The 17724-nt window shown below is 52.5% G+C and overlaps 2 protein-coding genes across 2 annotated transcripts; one reads left to right on the forward strand and one right to left on the reverse strand.

Annotated features, from left to right (window-relative positions):
- Positions 1 to 489: 489 nt before the first annotated feature.
- On the reverse strand, positions 490 to 8305 carry Gpr142 (G protein-coupled receptor 142). Its single transcript, XM_052194486.1, has 4 exons — positions 8185 to 8305; positions 4240 to 4275; positions 3329 to 3490; positions 490 to 1358 (listed from the first exon to the last, which is right to left on the reverse strand). The coding sequence occupies exons 1-4, from the start codon at positions 8303 to 8305 to the stop codon at positions 490 to 492; spliced, it is 1188 nt and encodes a 395-aa protein (XP_052050446.1).
- Positions 8306 to 11317: 3012 nt separating this feature from the next.
- Positions 11318 to 17007, forward strand: Btbd17 (BTB domain containing 17). Its single transcript, XM_052197038.1, is given in 4 exon segments — positions 11318 to 11402; positions 13872 to 14148; positions 15931 to 16501; positions 16504 to 17007. Coding segments are annotated over 4 exon segments (1437 nt in total).
- The last annotated feature ends 717 nt before the right edge of the window (positions 17008 to 17724 follow it).

The following is a 17724-nucleotide window of genomic DNA, read 5'->3' on the forward strand; positions in this document are numbered from 1 at the left end:
TCTCTTTTCCTAAAAAAACCAAAACCAAAAACAAAAACGAAAACGAAAACAAAAAACAAAAACAAAACTAAAAAAAAAAAAAAAAAAAAAAAAAAAAAAACCAAAATAAAACAGCAATTGAGATGAAGCTAACCAGTAAGGTGACCAATTTTTCTTCTTTTTACCTTGACTTACCCAGCATGGGAGTCTTTCCCTCTCCCCCAGATTGCAAAATTAGTAAAGTTTTGATGAATATAATTGCAAAGGTCTCCTCAGGTGATGGTGGCATACATCTTTAATCCCAGCACTTGGGAGGTGGAGGTAGGTACCTCAGAGGCAGAGACCTCTGAATTGGAGACCAGCCTGGTCTATAGAGAGAGTTGTGGGACAGCTAACTCTACACAGGGAAACCCTGTCTCGAGAAAACCAAAACCAGAACCAAAACCAAACAATTGCAAAGGTCTCTGTGCAGGTGGCCCCGAGGCCCCGGGGATGTCTAGCTTGACCCCTTTAGCTCAACAGCTCTGTCCCTACCGACTTCAGCACAAGTTCCACCGCCACCGTTCCCTTTGGCCGTGACTTTAAGGTGCAAGCCATGTAGACATCATGGATGACCTGTCGGACTGTGACTCTGAAAGTCTTGCTGATGAAGCAATAGAGGCCAAAGTTGACCGCTGTGTTGAGCATGGCCAACATGTTGGCTATGTCCAGCGCCAGGTGGACCCTCCAGTCCCGGTAGACAGGAGCCACATACAGATGGTACAGCATGACAGAAATGCGCGGTGCCCAGAGGAGAGCGAAGAGGGAGGTGACACCCAGGAGGATGGCTGTGCTCTTGCTCACCCAGGGCCGCAGCCCTCTCTGGCCCCTCTTCCGTAGGCGAAGGATGATGGCAGAGTTGGTGACCAGGAAAACACTGCAGGGAATGAAGTAGACGATGAGGCAGTGAGCCCACTTGAGGAATCTGTCCATGGTGCTAGGAGGGTCTGCATCCCTCCACACATCCAGCCACCAGTAGAACGGGATGCCGGTCAGCAGGGTAACGCCAAGGACGGCAGCAATAGCGCGGTGGGTACGACCTGGGGACGAGGTGGCCCAGTGGCGCAGGGGGCGGCACAGGGCGTTGTAGCGATCGACCGTGAACAAGACCGCGATCCAGACAGAGGCGTGATTGGCAGCAAACTCCAGGATGTTAGCTGTGCGCACCACGGCCTGGGGTACCTGGCGGGCCAGCACGGCTCCCTGTAGGAGGAAGCCTATGAAGATGATGATCACTTGGGTGACGATATCTGAAGCCGTGAGTGCCAGGAGATAGTGGTAGGAGGGTTTCCTGGTCCTGGCAGCAAGGCGGGCCAGCGCCACTGTGGTCAGGACGTTGACTGATGGAGATCCATGTGTCACGGAAGGGAGAGGTCAGAGGAATCAGAAGGGGTGTTAGTAGTCGGCTCCACGTTTGTGTGGTCCCTCCCACCTGTCCCTCCTACCTGTCTGTTTCTAGTTCCCTTCCTTCCTGCAGTCCTGGGAACTGAACCCAGGGCCAGGCAGGCACTATACTACTCCAGTATGTTCTTAGTGCATTTGCTTCTTTTTCACTTTGTATGTTGAGACAGGGTCTCACTATGGTGCCCTGGCTGGCCCAGAACTCACATGGTAGCCAGGCAGGTCCTGTACTTCCTATTTCTGCCTTCCCAGATCCAGTTGCCCTCAAACTCCCTGGAGAGTCAAGGATGACCTTGAACTTCCGATCTTCCTGCCTGTATCTCCCAAGGGCTAAGATGATAAGTGTGCACTGCTGTGCCCAGTTTATTTGGTGCCGGAGATGGAGCTCAGGGCTTTGTGAGTGCTAGACAAACACTCAGCCAAAGGAGCCAGGGCCAAGCTCTTCACCTGCCTGCAAGTATAGTTTGAATGACAGATCAGTCTCCTAGCACACCGCAGGTCCTGGGTTCTGTCCCCTGTAGCCACAAAACTAGATTGCTGAGTACGAGCAGAAGAAACACATTCTAGTACTTCCATTTTGCGTTCAGACTCCATCTACTCATAGGGGAAAACTAAGCTCACTGTCAGAGTCCAGCCATCTCAGGGACAACATCTCCATCTTGCTGGCAGGGTTAAACTTAAGTTTATGTCCCCAGGCCCAGGAATCAGCTCCTATTCTGATTGGTAGAAAAAGAATATAACAATAACTTGGCCGGGTGGTGGTGGCGCACGCCTGTAATCCCAGCACTCTGGGAGGCAGAGGCAGGCAGATTTCTGAGTTCAAGGCCAGCCTGGTCTACAGAGTGAGTTCCAGGACAGCCAGGGCTATGCAGAGAAACCCTGTCTCAAAAAAACCAAATCCAAAAAAAAAAAAAAAAATAGTTAAAAAAAACCCCAATAACTTGGCACAGATGTTTGTGATTTGTAAGCTTAAACATTCTGTGATATTCTGGCTCATGTTGCAATTCAGTTTCTGAGTCTGTTTTGTGGCTTGATTATAACAAATTTTTATCTTGACCTGGTGTTTTATCTTTTACCTTGACCTGGTGTTTGAGTGATGTTGGATTCAAACAGACCCCATAACAACAACAACAAAAAAATCAAATCAAAATGAAACTTATTTTGGTGAGCTGCATAATCTGGTCAGCCTTGCCCCTTGTCATGTGGAGGTTGTTAGCATTCCTTCTGGGCTCCACCCCACAGTTACCTGGCAACAGCCAGGTATACCTGACTCACTATCAAAGGGGCTGCTTGCCCCCTCCTCGCTCTCTTACTCTCTTCCCCCTCCCTCCCCACTCCCCTCCCCCTTATCTCTCCACATGCCCTCTCTGCCTTGCTCTGTCTCTACTACCCCCTCAACTCCCCTCCCCATGCCCTAGATAAACTCTATCCTATACCAGGGGGAAGGGATGCTTTCACCTGGGCCCACAGAGGCAATCCTTTCCCCCACACCATACCGCGCCTCCACCAAACATATCCCTCGCTTCTTTTTCTTTTTCTTTATAAAACACAACAGAGGCTATGGACCAACTTGGTAAAACGAGGTGGCCTCGTCTGCATCAGCGGCCCTGCTGGCTTTCCAGCCTAGTCGTCCTCAGGTGTTCTATGCCCTTCAGAGCTGAGGTGTCCTGGGGTCCAGGTATAGGTTTATTTACTAGACATAGGGGATACCTCCCAAACAAATCCACCTGGCCTTTCCTGCATCAGTGCACACCCCTATCACGGCCCCATTCAGGCTCCACTCTGCACAGGGGTGACACAGGATCTTGGAAAGTGCCACACGGATCCTCTGTGATTTAGTTATCTTGAGAGAATTGGGGATGGCGGATGGAGAGCCCCAATTCTGGCTCAGCTTGAGGTCCCCACTCACCAGGCAGCCCCAGGCTCAGTAGGACACTGTAATAGATGACAGGTATGATACCAGCTACACAGGGCGACCTCTCTGGGATCTCTGGCCAGTGGCCATCCACACCATCGTATCTTGGGTTACTCCCATTGGCTGTAGGCAGCGGGGTCACTTGTGGATGCGCAGCTAAGAAAGATGAAAAGGCAGAGGGACAGCAGTTGCTTTTTTTTTTTCCCCCACTTGGGTTTGATTGACAGCAGCCCCTGTCTGACCCCAAGGCAACTCCTATTCAGTGCTGCTCTGAGCAGAGCCTTGGGACAGACCCAGACAAATGCTATCTCTGCGGAATCTCACCCCCTCCACCCCCTGTCTGCTCTCTTATCAAGAGGAGAGTCATTCCCCCACGTCATCATCCCTGCCACCAAGGAAACCAGCTACCCTGTGGTAGTTATGGATGCACAGGGGCTGGAGCAGCTGCACCTTGAGTAAGATACTGGGCGATTCTGACCGGGTGGTGGCTCCCGGCCACTGCTCCGTGCCATGTGACAGCCAGCCCCTCTCAGGAAAGACAAATAGGGTTCCAATCCCTTCCTCACAGTTTACCACAACCAATGTCCCAACAACCTGGACGGCCCCATGTGGAAATTGCGTTCCAGGGAAAGGTGGTGCAGTTGTCTAGGGGCTAGTCTGAAACCAGGACCCCTACACATCTGTGCTGGCCTCTAGTTGCCTCAGATACATTTTGAATCTTTTTAGAAATTTACAGACAGCTTTTTCTTTCCTGCTGAAGATAAGCGGTGAGGGTGGGACTCTCCTCCCACCTCTCAGTTCTCCCACCTCCCTACCCTCACCACCCACCCCACCCCCAGCCTCACATCCCACACCTGACCTCTACCTTATTACTTACTCCTTCTTCCCGTTTGAAAAGACTTTACCTGTCTCTGGTCCCTCAAGTCCCATAGTTCCGGGTCCTGGGTCCCACCCTGGTCACCAGCAGCTTTTCCTTGGGATCGCCACCACACCTTGCAGCATCACCAGCTGGGTCCCTCACACTGGCTCTCTAAGGAAGAGTTATTTGCCCCACGCTTCTCCCTGTAGCTCTGAGTCTGTCGGTACACAGAGTGGGAGAGCGGGGGTGGGGAGAGAGGGAAAGAAGGGGGAGGGCCCCGGCCATCCAGCCAGGAACTAGATCCAGTAGGAACACACAGTACTGGCAGGGAAGGATTGCTGGGCAGGGGGCTTCGGGAGAGAGAGGCTGGGGGTAAGGTGTATCTGTACTTGAGGAGAAAGGGAAGGGCGGGGGGGGGGGGAGCGGGGGGGGGCGGGGGGGGGAAAGGTAGGAAGGCAGGCCTAGCTCCGGATAGCTGCCTTGTGTGCAAGGGTCCATGGGAAACTGGCCACTCAGTGGGGGCAGCCACACCCTGAAATTGAGGCTCCTGAGGGAGGCTAACGGATACAATGATTCCATGGGTTCCCACGTGATGAACGAATGACTCTTGCTTGCCAGGAGGGAGGACGTTTGTATCCAGGAACTAAGAGATTTAGCACAAAGCCTTAGAGGTAGGCAGCTCCAGGCAGGGCTTAGATCACCAGCGAGGTCTCAGGAGCTAGGTTCAAAGGAGTCTCACCTGTAGGCGCCACGGTGGAAGGGCGAAGGGCGGGATGACACCCAAGCTACCCAGAGGACCAGGGATGCTGGAACAAAGAAAGCCCAGCAAGAAGCCATGTGCTGTGCTGTGCTGCCCCAGAAGAAGGCTGCCCAGGCTGCCTGCGGGTGAGGAGCACAGGACCCCGTGGTCTGTTTTTGTCCCCTGGCCGTGGTGCAGCCAAGCAGCTCTTAGGAACACCATTCCCTGGTAAATAAACACCAGCCGGTGCCGGCAACCTGCAAAGGAGCTGGAATCTGTGGCGAGCAGCTCCCTGCACCTGGGTGAGGAGTAACCAGGTCGGCCTGGCCTACCGTGAGCATCAGGACAGACTCCAGTGGTACTGCCTGGGGTGCACAACTGAAGTCTACCCTGGAGTCACTTTCCATGACTGTCTTAGTTACTTTTCTACTGCTGTGAGAAGACACCAGAACCAAGGCAACTTCTTATAAAAGAAAGCATTTAAGTGGGGCTGGCTTACAGTTTCAGAGGGTTCGTCCAGGATCCTTATGGTGGGAGGCAGACAGGCATGATGGTGGAATAGTAGCTGAGAACTTTACATTCTGATCCTCTGGTAGCAGGCAGAGAGTGAGACTGGGCTTTGGAAAGTTCAAAGCCCCACCCCCAGAGACACACCTCCTCCTGCAAGGCCACGCCTCCTCCCACAAGGCCACGCCTCCTCCCACAAGGCCACGCCTCTTCTTGCAAGGCCACGCCTCCTCCCACAAGGCCACACCTCCTAATTCTTCTCAAGCAGTTCTGCTCACTGTGGACTACGCATGTGAATGTATGAGCCTATGAGGGCCATAGTGGTCTAGCTTCTGGAAATGTGCCTGCAACTGTAGCAGGAATGACAGGCACTTTCTGGTTCCCTAGGGTAAATCCCATGCCTAGGGCTGGAGACAACCCACCTGCTCCTAAGGCTCATTTTTATTCTCTCAGTAGCCGCTTGCTGCCTGCCCCCTGGTGGCCACACAGGGATCCTGAAAGGGTTCCACCAGGCCCCCTTGGCAGCAATGAGACAGAGAGGTAAGTGCTATCTGCTCAGGACAGGTCCCTGGGTATAGTGTTGGGAATTCAGCTCAGAAAAAGCAAGTGTCACAGACAGACCCTGGAGACTTCCACCTCCCTGCACCAGGAGGCAGGAGTGCGTGAGTCAGTGATGTCTGAGTGGCGAGGAGGACTGCCTAGTCCCCTATTCCACCTCCACATTATTTCACTCTGAGGAATGAAGTTATAGGGAAGCTTTGGGGCACTTCAGACAGAGCCCAGTGTTGTCGCTACTGCTCTCCTGTGACCTACACAGATAACCAGAGCATTTGAATCGGGGTGAGGTGAAGGCAGACTAGAGGCGGGAAGCTACATTTGCTAAAATGGATACCTTCTCATCTGTGCTTTCAGCCAACCTCACCCTTGGGACCCTCCCTGTGAAAGGGTTGTTTGCACCTGTCTGTCTGCTTATCTATCTATCTATCTATCTATCCACCCATTGTATTTGGGGTGTGTGGCTTGATTCACCTTTTGCAGAAGACCCAAGTTCAGTTCCCAGCATTCAATGGGATGAGTTTGTTTTCCCAACACCCATGTCTGATAGCTCTCAACCTTCTATATAACTATAGGTCCAGGGAATCCAACACCATCTCCTTCTCCCCCTCTCCCTTTCCCTCCCTCTCTTCCTTCCTCTTCCTCTCCTCTCCCCTCCCTCTCCCTTTCCCCTCTCCCTCCCTCTCCCTTCCCACACAAGTGAAAATTTAAAAATTGCCTTGGAAGGAACTAGAGAGATGCCCCAGCAGCTAAGAGTGCTGGCAGCCCTTCTGTCCTAGCTCCTGTGGATACTGTATGCACATGGTGGTATGTTTTGTAATGGTGGCATGATGTGGTAGGAGGGGGTGCCTTAGTGGGCTCATGCTGAGGCAACCCCCCTCCCAGGTACCAGCCATATGACAGGTCTTGTATAAAATGAAGTTTATTTGGGGCATGAGAAGGGGTGTGTGGCAAAGAAAGGAACAGAAAGAGAGAGGAGAAAGAGGAGAAGTAGCTGGCAGAGAACATATGGTGGGGGCCATAGAGGAAGGGGGGGCAAACAGTCCTTTTATAGCAAGCCAGGCTCACACCTGGCTGTTGCTAGACAACTGTTGGGCGGAATCTAGAAGAAACACTAACACATAGTGCACACACATACATGCAGGCAAAGACCCATACATATAAATAATAAAATATTTTTTTAATTACTTTGGAATCTTCAAGGTGAAGGTGTAGCTTTCTAGACAGAAAATGCTTTGATTCGGGGACATGTGGATTCCAGAATCCTTCAGACCACACAGGAGATGTCATGCTTGTCATAGCATTGAACTACTCAAAACAAGAGTTGAGGTCTTCAAGATCCATAACCAGGGGACAGCACTGTCAATACTGACATGCCAGAGTATAGCAGTACCTGACTGGGCATAGGTGGTGGCAGAGATAGGGCCACCAAGTCATCAGTAGGTACACAGCCTATATAGAACTGCTATATGTTTTTGCTTTAATCCCAGGTATGGGATATGAGGCTATTTCAGAATGTCCACGGCAGCTGACTATGATTTGCCTCATGCTCTAGCAGGGGCATGAATTTGCCAGCAGCAGATGGTTTCTGCAATTGTGTGATGTTTAGAATTCTAGGGACTTTTCAGAGGGGATATAAATGCTAGGGCCCTGAGAGGTAGGGGGTTGTTGGTGGATGGTGTTTGTGGTTTGTTAAGTAGTATACAAAGAAGAAACAACAAGAAGAAGTTAGATATCCTGATAGCAAAGATCAAACTTATCCCAAGGAACTTGATGCTCCTAAACAACAGGAAGTAGTCTAACAATAATGTCACCCCTCTCTAACCTCTGACTTTGTTCTTGGATCTCTTTCCTCTGGTGTTAGGTGGGGATTGAAAGAGTGGAAGAAAGAAGAACCCACAAAGTAGCCAAGTCCAGCTACAATGTTTCCTGTTCTTGTCAGGGGAGTTTCTTCCTACATTGTATCTATGTCAGTGGCCAGGGTGGGTGGCTGATTGCCCAGAGGAAGGGACTGTGCCCCATAGGCATGTAGCTAATGATCTGACTGTGTAAAATGAAAGATGTTGTCATCCACCTTGATCCTCCTAGTCCTTAACATCTTCAGCCATCGCCAGGCCATGCATCCAGCGCTACCTGGAGGAGAATCCATGGCCCCCCACATCTGCTTGTCCCTCCATTGCTCATCCTTACGGCAGGCCCACTTAGCTAACTGCCTATCTGTGTTAGCACACGAGGAGACCAAGGACCAGAGAAGATCAGCATGTTGGTAGAGGTCACAGATGTGGCCGTGGGGATTTAAAATCAAGTTCATTCCTCCTATTGCCTCCCCTAGGACTGCTCGATTTCACTCTGCACACAATGTTCTTGGGAATAGAGGCCACTGTAAGCGAGGCTCCATGGAAGAGGTCTGTGAATCAGATGGCTGGCTGTGTTAGCTGGGGAAGGACTGATCAAGGATGCTGAAGAGGAGAGAAGCAGTGTCACTGTGAGCCAACCACAGCATGTGAATGACTTTAAGGCGATACCCTACCCTTTTGAGCCAGATATCTTATAGCCCAGGCTGGCCCTAAGCTCTCTGTGTAGCAGAGGCTGAACCTGAATTCCCTATCCTCCTGCTTCCGTCTCACTGGGCCTTTCTTTTCTCTTTAGTGGGTCCACGGGGTGTATTGAATCTGGAACCTCTTCCCCAGTGAAGTGAGACATTCATGACTGGACATCTTATGAGTGTAAGAAGGCTGCTAGGTAGGGGCAGGCTAGGCCTCAGGTCCACCTCTCTTCCATGTTCCCTCAAGCTCAGAGTCCGGAGTCTGCCCTTTACCTTTGCAGATTCAGAAACTCCCACTTCCTACCCATGACTATGAAAGTTTCCAGTTGCTTCTAGACCCTCTTGAGATACCTTGCTATATGGAGATCATTTATCTGGGTTGACCTACCTTCCAAGAGGAGCTACCATGTGTATATGGACATTTATGCCCATGCTGTGCCTGTTCTGACTGAGCATAAACGAATTCCTTAGACAGTGCATGTGTACCCTGGGCAGGAAGTCACACTCCACTGGCTCCTCTCTGGGAACTGTTCCTGCCTGCGAGATCTTTAGACTTGTGCTCAAGGAGTGATAGAGCTTCCAGAACATGGGGATGATGGGACAGATGGCAGGGAATAGAATGTGGTGTTGTCCTCTGTCACCTTGAAGACGGTACAGGCTGAGCACTCTTCTGCACATACCCAGTCTCAAGACACCCTTACCATAGACATGTATGAATATCTAGTACACACATGCACATATATACTTGCACACACACACACATACTTGCACACACTGTAGCAGTGGAAACTTTATCCAGTAAGTCAGTTTCTAAATCATTAGAAGAGAGGCAAGGATGAGGGAAGTTAGAATCATGGTAAGAGTCTGTCAGAGATGGGGAGTGGTAGGTCTTCTTGGTAGCCTGAGACTTCCTGATCCATCACACTTGACTGTCAACTATGATCATAGTTCTGAGTATCCATAGCAATCTGTTGGTTTCCTTAGGACATAGAATGTTCAGCCCTGCCCTTGGGACTTCTAGGTCCTTAGTGGAACATGGGAGATGTCAGTGCAGGTAGACCAGGCATCAAGAGAGTCTAGTGAGAGTCTCCGAGGAGCGGGATGAAGTATGCCTACTGAGCACCCATCATTCCTGTTGATGGGCATTGTGCAAGGGAGTGACTCTGCCTCCACAGCTGGTCAGCCATGCTCCATATAGGCTCTGACTGCCTCAATTGAGCCTAGGTGTTGTACAGTCTATGGGAAAGGTAGGCGGGCAGCCAGTGGGCAGCTCATGGTGCATCCGAACAAGGAAGACCAGGTGTGAGAGTTCAGTCAGCTAGGAGATGTTCCTGCTAAGCCGGACAGCTCTGAATCTGCCGACCCAGACAAGGGTGGTGCTAGACCTAATTTTTGCTTTCTCTGTGGCTCCAGGAGGAGGTGAAACTGTTGGGTCTGTCTGCACCAGAAAGAGATATAACTCAACACATGAAGCTAGCTCCTGGGATCCAAAGAATCAGGGCAAGAAGTTCCAATCCATCCTCAGAGCAGGATCTGGCCTTTGAGAAACTTAGATTTCCCAGGATCCTCTGTCTTCCGTGTTTCAATCTCAAGGGAGTGGGAGCAAATACTGTATGATTCTTCATAAAGGGGATGTCTCAACACACCCATGCATGCACATGCAAAACACATGCCCCCCCACACATGTTCACACACATGCACACACACATATGAATGCAAACACACATGCATATAAACACATGCACACTCAGACATATGCATCACCCACACAGACATGAACACACATATGAAGGACTCCAGACCCCACCCTCCCCTTCTCCATCGCCTTTGTTTTTAGGACATTTTTCTGTACTAACTGAGATTGTGATCTGGCTCCCTGCCTCAGTTTTCCCTACACGTGGACTATGGTGCTAGCTTTACTACATGCCTTCTTGGAACTTTTGGGAAGGGGAAGGATGGTATTTAGGTAGAAGCTGGTGAAAGGCACCTTCTAGGGAGGGGAACCTTGAAATGATGGGCCATGCATAGGCATGAACTAAAGACTTGGGTTGTCTTGGTAGACAAACAGGCTGTGTTCTTAGAGCACGGGTCACAGTCCAGTGTCCCTGGTGGAAGAAGATCAGTCCCTCTGCAGCTTTTCTAAAGGCCCGTCACCGTCACCCTCTCCAGAGCATGACGGGAACTTTCTTCAACAAACAGCATGAGAATAATCCCCATTACTCTTTACCCCTATTCAAGGTCCCTATCCTCCTCTCTGGATAGCTGGTCCACCCTAAAATGGGGGTAAGGGAGGGATAGAGCCCTGAGCCAGCTCTTCCTTGCCTCTTCCAGGCCCTTCCTTTGAGGCCAGCTCACCAGGATACTGCCAAGTATGCTCTGTGCCAGGATGGAGGCTGGGCCTGGGGGCGGGGGCCCTAGGGTTGGTGGCTGCCAGGGGTCCTGAAGCCCTTTGCTTGCCCTTCAGAGAGCTTAAAACTTCCTGGGAGAGGCACAGCTAGCTTTGCCGGGTTGTCTGGAGAAGTGGGGGAGGAGGGTGTCCGGATCTGTTCCCCTTGGGGGCCCAGGCCAGCACAATAGCCCCTGGGGCTGCCACAATCTGGCTTAAGTAGTTGCCTAGGCAACAGCAGGGGCCAGCTTCAACCAATCCATGGCAGAGACTGGTAGGGGGAGGGAGGCCAAGAGGGAAGGGGGTACTGTCCCTATATAAGGAGGAGGGATGGGATCGAAGTGCTCTGGGCTTGACTGTCCCTCCAGTGGACTTAGGGACAGAGCACAAAGATGATTAGAAAAGGCTCCTGCAAGCCCGGATCCTGGGGCAGCTTCTGGGCTATCCTGGCCTTGGTGGGACTGGTCACTCGTGCAGGTGAGTGGACAGTATTGGGATCAGGTGCCTGGTAAGGAAAAGATAAGGGTTGGGGGCAAGAACTTCTCTTTAGGAGCTACATTGGGCTGGCCAGGAGGTGGAGCCAGCCAGCCAGCCAGCCTGCCCCAGAGACCAGGGAGAGACTGGACTCTCCAAGGACAGAGAGAAAGAGACACAGGGAAAGAGGGGCTGGGCTGCAGGCAGGAGTCTTAATGACAAAAAGACCCTCTATTGTTCATTGTCTCAGGCAGCTGGGTCCAGGCAGAGGCTGCATGGGGACGCCATCAGCATTTAGGTCTTCCGGAGTGACAGCTGGGGAGGCGGGGCTGGGGAGGCGGGGCTGGGAAACTCACCACCAGCAGCTGCTCCCTTTCTCCCTTGCTGGGTCTCCCTCTCCCACACACAGATGCTCACTCTTGTGAGCCTTCCTTTCAAGGATCCACACACAGGGCCTGTGCCCACTGTGTGTGTGTGTGTGTGTGTGTGTGTGTGTGTGTGCGTGCGCCCCTTCCCCCCTCCCACCCCCCCCACCCCCGACCCCCGACGCCTGATGGTGCCCTTCTGCAATTGTCAGATTGTCAACTGCCTGCTTTTCTCAGTTTGCAAGGCTCCCTGCACTGCTCTGACTAGGGGCTCTCTTTTCTATAACTCAGCATGTGTCCCCATCTGACTCCATAGCTGCCCTGAGAACAGGGCTCCCTGGAAGGGAGATGCCAGCTTTAACTCTGTTACCCCTAGAACCCTATTCCTACACAGTTTGGCCCATGGAACTTCCTTGGGTCCCTTACTGTCTCACTGAGTAGGGCTGGGGCAGTGCTCCTCACTGGGGAGTGGCGATGCATTCCTGTAATCCCAGCACATTGGATGAGAAGGGAGGAGGATCAAGAGTTCAAGGCCAACCTCAGCTAATAATGAATCCAAGGCTAGCCTGAGCTATAAGAGACCCTATCTAAAAAAGACTAAAAAGAAAACAAAAGAAAGAAAGAAACCCAATGCCTGCTCTCATAGCTTTGGTCTCACTTTGGTCTCTCTAATCCTGTCCCTGACCCTGAGCTCCACCAGCCCATCCCCACCTAAGTCTTTAGGGCTGGCTGTAACCCTTTGCCTCTGGGCACTCTTTCTCTGCTGGTTCCAGGCTGCTCACTGATGCATTTATTTATTTTTAAAATTGATTCTGTGTGTGTGTATGTATGTATGTATGTATGCATATATATGCGTGTGTATGTATGTGTGTGCATGTATGTGTATATGTATATGTGTGTATGTGTATATGTGCATGTGTGTATGTGTATGTGTGTATGTGTATGTGTGTATGTGTATGTATGTGCATGTATATGTATGTATATGTGCGCATGTGTATGTATGTATGTGCATGTGTATGTATGTATATGTGTGTATGGGTATAGGTGTATATGTGTGCATGTGTATGTGTGTGTATGTGTGTGTGTTTGTGTGATGAGTGTGCATGTGGAAACCAGAGGTCAAGGTATGGTTCCTCAGGCGCCATCCACCTTGTATTTTGAAACAGTTTCCCTTACTGACCTGGAGTTCATTGCATAGACTAAGCTGGTTGACCAGCGAGCCTCAGGGACCCACCTGTCTCTTGCTCTGCAGAACTAGGATTGCACACATGACCCATCCCGTCTAGCTTCCTTACCTGGGTTCTGGGGACAGGATTCTGGTCCATTTCACTAACGAGCTCTGTCTCTTTCTCCAGGATCCCTTCCCCTTTAATAATTACATTTTATTTATTTTAGTGTGTGTGGGGGGGAGGTCAAAGGACAACTGTCAAGAATCAGTTCTCTCCTTACACCATGTGGGTCCCCAGGCTCAAGCTGATGTCGTCAGCAGGTACCGTTACTGGCTGACCCATCTGATGTCCCCCTTCCCCACTTTTAGACAGGGTCTTGTTAAGAGTGGCACTTGGTCTGATGCTGGCTATGGAGCCCAGGCTGGCCTTGAACTCCGGCAACCCTTCCGTCTCACCCTTTCACGTGTGCACTTACTATGTGTCTGTTCTGCCCCCTGAGCTGTGCCGAGTGTGAGAACCAGCTTAGGCTCATTCACTGCCACATATGGCGGCCACATAAATTCTCAGTACCCAAGGCTGTGCCACCTCTGACTGGTTTTTGAGCCAGTGAGAGAGGAGGGACCCAGGGTTTTCTGTAACCTCCCCTGGGGTCAAGTACCATGGACGTTAGTTCATGGAAACAACTGGTCCATGACTTCTTCCCAGCCAGAACACACTCTTCTAAGAACGCACTCCTGAGTCTGCCTGGGGCCGCCATGCACACCCAGGAGGAGCTAGCTAGCTCCTGGACACTCATGAACTTTGTGTGTACACACAGTTCCCTCACTGGGCTTCCAACCCTTCTGCCACCGTGTCACCCGTCAGTCCCTCTGCAGCCTTGGTTGGAAGCACCAGGCTGGTTGCCTCCTCAGGCTCTGCCATGTCCCTTCCTGCTGCAGCTCAGAAAGCCGATGTGGGTGGAGAGGCAGCAGGCGTCTCCATCAACCACTCCCACACGCTGCTCCAGCGGCTGCAGGACCTGCTGCGCCAGGGCAACGCCAGTGATGTCGTCCTGCGAGTCCAGGCTGTGGGCACCGATGAGGTCCGAGCCTTCCACACCCACCGCCTGCTGCTGGGGCTACACAGTGAGCGGTTCCTGGAGCTGCTGAGTAACCAGAGTGAGGTGGTGTTGCGGGAGCCCCGGGACTGCGCTGCTGTCTTTGACAAGTTCATCAGGTACGTAGGGGAAGGGCACTGTGCCACAGCCTGCATCCTGTCTGAGGCTCCCCAGCCTCTCCACCTTCAGGGTTGCAGAAGCCTGGCCTTACAGGTTATTATATCGATGTTTAAAAGTTATAGCATGACACACAACACAGGCCTCCTTTATCCCTTCTTCAGCTGCCCTCCCTGTTGTGGCCAGTGTCCCTTCCTGCCCTGAAGGAGTCCCTTCTGAGCTACTTCTGAGCCACATGTGGCCAAGAACACTTATAGAAACTTATGGCCACAGGGCTTTGAAATCACAGGACTAAGGAGCAGAAAGGTCGACGGTCTCGGTTACCTCTCTCATTCTTTCTTCTTCTTCTTCTTCTTCTTCTTCTTCTTCTTCTTCTTCTTCTTCTTCTCCTTCTCCTTCTCCTTCTCCTTCTCCTTCTCCTTCTCCTTCTCCTTCTCCTTCTCCTTCTCCTTCTCCTTCTCCTTCTCCTTCTCCTTCTTCTCCTCCTCCTCCTCCTCCTCCTCCTCCTCCTCCTCCTCCTCCTCCTCCTCCTTCTCCTTCTTCTTCTCTTCCTCCTCCTCCTCCTCCTCCTCCTCCTCCTCCTCCTCCTCCTCTTCCTCCTCCTCCTCCTCCTCCTCTTCCTCCTCCTCCTCCCCGTCTCCTTCTCCTTCTTCTTGGTTTTTTGAGACAGGGTTTCTCTGTGTAGCCCTGGCTGTCCTGGAACTCACTTTGTAGACCAGGCTGGCCTCGAACTCAGAGATCTCCCTGCCTCTGCCTCCCAAGTACTGGGATTAAAGGTGTGTGCCACCACCGCCTGGCACCTCTCTCCTTCTTGCACAGAGAAAGACTTGTAAATGGTCCAAGGAGGTGACCCTGCTCTAACCGCTCAGACAAGGTGGCTACAAGATTCCGGACAACATTCCCAAGTTCCAGGCAACAGGAAGAGGGATAAAACAGAAGGGTTTCCTGTAGAGCCAAGCGGGGTGCAGTGTGCCAGTGGGACTGTAGCAAAGATCGGGGCAGGATGGGGGCAGCGCTGTAAGAGAGCCAGAGACAGTAAAATAGCTAAGAGGGAGAGGGAACCCAGACAGATGTAAAACCAGAGCAAAGAGACGCCAAAGAGGGAAGGGGAAGTAGTCTGGGTTGGCTGTGTACTGTGTAGCAAGATTTTTTTCACTGCCTCTCACTGTAGCATCATTCTGGAGGTTGGCTCTTGCCCTTCCTTAGGAATCTTAGGATTCCTAAGTTAAAGGACTTGCCTTGTATAGCGGCAAGGAGGAAGTCAGATGGGTGTCTAAACCCAGGCTGTGTGGACACGAAGGTTGCTGGCAGCCTCTTCTCACTTGAGCTTCCAGTTAGTGGATACTCAGTATATACCTGTGATTTCCACAGCACCAGAAGCTAGAGAGAGATGTCTGAACAGGCCAGGAGAGAACTTAAGAGAGAAACATAGGAAGCCTCAAGGCCCGTTCATCCTGTTTCTTCCTTACAAAAACATCTGTATCCCCTCTAGGTTCTAGGGCAACATGTTGGGGTGGTGTGGGTGGCCTGGACAATACTCAGCCCCGCCCATCTTCCTATCTCTATTTTTAGTTTTTAAAATCATATTATTAACGTGTGTGTGTGTGTGTGTCTGTATGAGTGTACATATAAATGAGTACCCTGCTCCAGCCAGTAGATGGCTGGAGTTACAGATTTTTCTGAGGAACCCAATGTGGATGCTGGAGACCGAACTCCCTGCGCTCTGGACCAGTGCTCTTAACTGCTGTGCCCTCTCAACGGGCCCCTCTCCAACTCTCTTGCAGGTATTTGTACTGTGGTGAGCTGACTGTACTGCTGGCCCAGGCTATCCCGCTGCATAGGCTGGCCACCAAGTACGGAGTAGCATCCTTGCAGCGAGGCGTGGCCGACTACATGCGCGCACACCTGGCGGGAGGCGTGGGCCCCGCTGTGGGCTGGTACCACTATGCCGTGAGCACCGGGGATGAGGCTCTGCGCGAGAGCTGCTTGCAGTTCCTAGCTTGGAACCTTTCTGCCGTGGCGGGGAGCACGGAGTGGGGCGCCGTGAGCCCCGAGTTGCTGGCGCAGCTCCTGCAGCGCTCGGACCTGGTGCTGCAGGATGAGCTGGAGCTGTTCCAGGCGCTGGAGGCGTGGCTGGGCCGCGTGCGACCGCCCCCAACCGTGGCCGAGCGAGCGTTGCGCGCCATCCGCTACCCCATGATCCCGCCTGCACAGCTGTTCCAGCTGCAGGCGCGCTCGGCCGCGCTGGCGCGCCACGGCCCGGCGGTGGCAGATCTCTTGCTGCAGGCTTACCAGTTCCACGCCGCCTCGCCGTTGCACTACGCCAAGTTCTTCCACGTGAACAGCAGCGCCTTCCTCTGCCTCGCAACTACCTCGCCCCAGCTTGGGGAGCCCCGTGGGTCATCAACAACCCGGCTCGCGACGATCGCAGCACCAGCTTCCAGACGCAGCTGGGACCAAGCGGCCACGACGCGGGTCGCCGGATTACCTGGAATGTGCTCTTCTCCCCGCGCTGGCTGCCCGTCAGCTTGCGGCCTGTCTATGCGGACGCCGCGGGCACCGCGCTGCCCGCCGCGCGCCCCGAGGACGGGAGGCCGCGACTGGTGGTCACGCCGGCTAGCAGCGGTGGCGACGCGGCGGGCGTGAGCTTCCAGAAGACCGTGCTGGTGGGTGCGCGCCATCAGGGCCGCCTCCTGGTCCGCCACGCCTACAGCTTCCATCAGAGCAGTGAGGAGGCCGGCGACTTCCTGGCCCACGCAGACCTCCAGAGGCGCAACTCGGAATACCTGGTGGAGAATGCACTGCATCTCCACCTCATTGTCAAGCCGGTGTACCACACCCTCATCCGGACTCCCAGTTAGCCTCTGAATTAAGAAATAAGGCTGGCCTGGATGGCACACTAGGGTGTCAAAGTGACTGTTGGCCTGGGCCTTGGGTGACTAAGTACAGCTGGTTGGGACTATGGTGGAAGGCAGGTGAATGTGGTAGACAAAATGGCTGTAGTTTCAAGAGTGCCTTTCCCAGATTATTTGAAGGGAGCATTTTTGGTCCAGAATAAACCAATGCTCAGAGAGGTCAGGTACTGAAGCAACTCCCGGTCTCAAAAGTCTGGGATTCATATGTCCTCCACTGAGCTCCTCCCTGCCAGAGACCCCACCTGGACATGAATTAGGGCGGGGAAGACTGACTGTCTCACAGGGGCTTGGCTCTGGGCAGTCTCCATCTTGGATAAGAATTTCCACATCTAAGGCTGAGATACTTTCTGTGCTGCAATCTCCAGGGGGCAGCCGCCCCTGTGGCTTGTGGGGATTTCTTCCACAGTCCTCAAGTCCCTGGCCTTTTAGCGAAGGGTCCAGGCTAGTGGAAAGGCCCTCGAGAGATGGCCGGAAGCTAGATCTAGCTATAACCCCATCTTTCTGGAGAGGAAGAGTCTTGGCATCTTGAGTTAAAAAAACATTCCCCAGTTGAGTGTAGGTTTGTGCCAAGGGAGATGGGCCACTGGGAGAGAACGCGGCGGCCAGCCAGGATCTGGACCAGTCTTAGTCCCAACACTGCACATTCCACAGCTCCAACACAGC

The sequence above is a fragment of the Apodemus sylvaticus genome, chromosome 10 (assembly GCF_947179515.1).
Source record: "Apodemus sylvaticus chromosome 10, mApoSyl1.1, whole genome shotgun sequence".
Lineage (NCBI taxonomy): Eukaryota > Metazoa > Chordata > Mammalia > Rodentia > Muridae > Apodemus > Apodemus sylvaticus.